Source organism: Triticum aestivum, chromosome 5D, assembly GCF_018294505.1.
Source record: "Triticum aestivum cultivar Chinese Spring chromosome 5D, IWGSC CS RefSeq v2.1, whole genome shotgun sequence".
Classification (NCBI taxonomy): domain Eukaryota; kingdom Viridiplantae; phylum Streptophyta; class Magnoliopsida; order Poales; family Poaceae; genus Triticum; species Triticum aestivum.
The window spans coordinates 422,092,238-422,095,553 of NC_057808.1; the positions used below are offsets into that span (position 1 = coordinate 422,092,238).

At 52.1% G+C, this 3,316-nt stretch overlaps 1 protein-coding gene across 1 annotated transcript; it reads right to left on the minus strand.

The window, feature by feature from the left end:
- Positions 1-668: 668 nt before the first annotated feature.
- Positions 669-2,815, minus strand: LOC123126330 (disease resistance protein RGA5-like). The gene is made up of 3 exons (XM_044546689.1): positions 2,730-2,815; positions 2,077-2,568; positions 669-1,698 (listed from the first exon to the last, which is right to left on the minus strand). The coding sequence occupies exons 1-3, from the start codon at positions 2,813-2,815 to the stop codon at positions 669-671; spliced, it is 1,608 nt and encodes a 535-aa protein (XP_044402624.1).
- Between the last annotated feature and the right edge of the window lie 501 nt (positions 2,816-3,316).

Sequence of the window (3,316 nt, forward strand, 5' to 3'; positions counted from 1 at the left end):
CGGCGCGCCTCCTCGTCGGCTCCTCCCCCGCGCTTCGTCAAGCCGAAGACGGAGCCGGGTCTCGCGCCGGTGAAGCCGGAGCCGGGGCTGCTGGCGCCGGTGAAGACGGAGCACGGCGAGGTCGACCTCGACGACGACGCGGCCCTTGAATGGGCACGCCAAGACTCCCTGAAGATGGCGAGGGAGCGCCAGTGCACCGCCCTGCAGCGCTTCGCGCAGCGCCGCCGAGGCCGCCACCAGCCGGGGAGGGCTCCAGCAGGGGCGCCCGAGTCAAGGAGGAGAAGGCCGACGATGGCGGCGACGACGGCGACTTCTCGGCCTTCAGCAAGTTTTTTTTGGCTAGTTTTTATATGTAATGGCGTGTTTTAGCCCAAGTTTGCGAATATAAAAGCCCAAGTTTGCCAAAAATTGGCGCGTTTCAGCCCAAGTTTGTCTAAATTTTTTTTTCTCCCACGCCTGGGGCTGGCCCTGGGGCGGCGGCTGGGGGCCAACTCGTCCCCAGGCCCACTTTTTGCGCCGGGTCAACCCCAGGCGGCGATTTTAGGCGCCCCCTGGGGCCAACGGCTGGAGATGCTCTTACGTCCAGCGTGACCAACGAGTACTTTAGCTCACATATTTGTGTCGGAAGCTCACTTATCCGCGTGCGGCTTACATCCAGTGTTTGAAGTCTACTCAAATTTTTGATCTCGGCTGGGAGCACTTAGACTTCTGTGTTCCTCAGGCTCAGATACCGAAGTACCAACATTCTGTTGCATATCCTTAAAGCACTGCCAACCTTCAAGGTCCAACACTGCTAAATGGATAAGCTTATCAAACGGAATTTCACTCGCTGCACCCGACACCAGTAGTGAACGGCAGTGAGATAAATCGAAATTTCTTAGCTGTGTTGGCAGCTCCGCATCAGGCCGGTGGAGGTACAACCACTGTACTTTCTTGCCTTCTCCTGCTGCTGGTGCTACTGAGGCGATTGTACTGCTGGTACAAGCAAGACCTTTGTCAGCTGCTTTGGATGCAAGGAACTGTAACATGAAATAATTGACTTGCCACTGCTTCATCTCCACTTGAGCAGTGAGTTTGCAGTCTGCTGATTTGATAACATTCAGGATGCACAGCTCGACAATATTTTTCTCAGCTAGTCTAACAAGGTCAGAAGCCAGAGGGCCATCACCACTATAATCAACCAGCCCTTGGGCTACACATTTCCTAATGAGGCTATCCTTGTCAAAGATATGACCGTGCGGAAACATGCTCATATACAACAGCAACAGCTTCGATCCGTAGGAAAGAGAATCATATGAAGGTGAAAACAACTCTTCAGATTTTTTCACCAATTGGGGGGCTTTCTCTAGACTGCAGATGCTAGAGATTTTCTGCACCTCTTGTTGTTGTTCACTCGCCCATTCAGCGTTGCCAGATAGGAAGAATGGAATGCCTTCACACCTTCTCAAGATTTCGTTACAGGACTGTTTCAAATTGTCAGGCAGATAACCATTCTCCAGGCCGGCCTTTCTCAAGAGAAGCCTTTCTGAATGTAGGTTGTTCAGCGGCTGAACCTCATGCACATTTGAGGATATTGAGTAAGCTGTGTCTGGAATCCGTGTTGTTATAATTATCTGGCTATATGTGCTACGAGGAAAAATATCATTCATGACATCCCAAACTGGTTTAGCCCATAAATCATCAAGTACGATGAGGTACCTGCGAGCGAACAACATAAAGGAGTCAACTTCAAGACCGTATAGGAATAGGATAGTCAACGGAAAGCTCAGCTTTCCTTTTTTTTCGACCAGCTCCATTTTCATTGAAAACGAAACCAGTTTGGAAAACCTTTTTAATTATAAATGGAAGCATCACCGACCTTAGATATTCCCAGATTTAGATAACAGTCATACAGAATTTGAATTCAAAAAATGTGATACGGCGTGTGTAGATAAATTCATTCTTTTACAATTTTATATCTCAAAAAAAATACAAAATTGAAAACGGTGGCTAAAGCTTTGCCGCATTTCATTAATAAAGAAGAAGGATATCTTAACTTATTGAATAAGAAATAACTAAGATACGACGCAGAATTACCTCTTATCTCGCAGGCGCTGCTTAATTTTCAAGCCCAGCTGATCCAGCTCATCCAACGACCCGGTGAATTGGGTTCCAGACTGTGCTGCCGACTCGTCAATCTGCGAGAGGATGTGCACGAGAAACTTCCATATATCAGGTACATCCCGCATACTGGGCACCTTGGCCGTAGCGCAGCATTGGAAGTAGCCTTCCCCGCTTCCAGTTTGGAGCTGGTGGTACACCTCCATGGCGAGAGCCGTCTTCCCCGCCCCAGCGGGTCCAACAATTGAGATGATGTTCCGATCCCCGCTGTCTTCCCGGTAGGCAGACGACCACCTGAGCAGCTTTCTTACAGCGCCCTGGATGCCAATAAGAGGGGTATTATGGTCACCCGCGTCGACCTCAGCCGTGTAGATTGAGGAGGTACCTTCGGCCAACATAAGATGCTTGTATCGGGAATGCGAAAAATTGGCGACCACGAGTAGCGCTGACTCGGTGTCCTTTAGCAGACTAGATGCAAGTCCAAAAAATGTCTCCTTTTTCAAACGAAACCACCGAAAAATTCCTGTTAAAGTGATGTCCCTGATCCGCAGGCTAGTACAACCGGGTTGGAGAACAACTTGCTCATAAGCATCAAGGACGAACGCGAAATACGAAGGCAGATCACTCACAATAGCAAGTTCTCGTGGACCACTTCTTCTTCGATACAACCCCTCCTGAACACATCAACGGTCGAGATTAGAAGATACCCCTTCATGAGGATAAGTGAGTAGGGGTAGGATGGGAAATTTAGTTTGGGGCGGCGTACCGCGGCGTAGCGAGGCGCATGACCGTACGTGGCCGTACGGCCCGCTGTACACCCGTATGTGGGTGGTGTACGCCGCGTGAGGAGGAGGGCGGGCCCACAGGTACCAACCCTAATTAGATTAATACATTAATCCCGGCGCGGTACGGCGTGCGAAGCCATTAACGCCGGCGCAGTGAGACGTCCCGTCGGCGGCGGCGGTCCGCGGGCGGCGCCGATTCACACGCCACCGCCCGACGCCCGCCTGCGCACGCCACCGCTTGACCGCCCGCGCACGCCGACGCCTGGCCTCCTGCGCCCTTGACAGCTCGGCATTAATCGTCGGCGCCGATTCGCACGCCGCCGCCTGGCCTTCTGCGCCCTTGACCGCTCGGCTGGCCCGGCATTGATCACCGGCACCCACCCCGCCCACCACGCCTATAAAAAGCGCCTCGCCCCGCCGTGGCTCTCACA

Coding starts and splice junctions, on each gene's coding strand:
- LOC123126330 (XM_044546689.1), bottom strand. CDS start 2,815: ATGAAGGGGTATCTTCTAATCTCGACCGTTGATGTGTTCAGGAGGGGT. Junction 2,569..2,729: donor GTCCACGAGAACTTGCTATT/GTGAGTGATCTG, acceptor ACTTGCATCTAG/TCTGCTAAAGGACACCGAGT. Junction 1,699..2,076: donor CAGCGCCTGCGAGATAAGAG/GTAATTCTGCGT, acceptor GTTCGCTCGCAG/GTACCTCATCGTACTTGATG.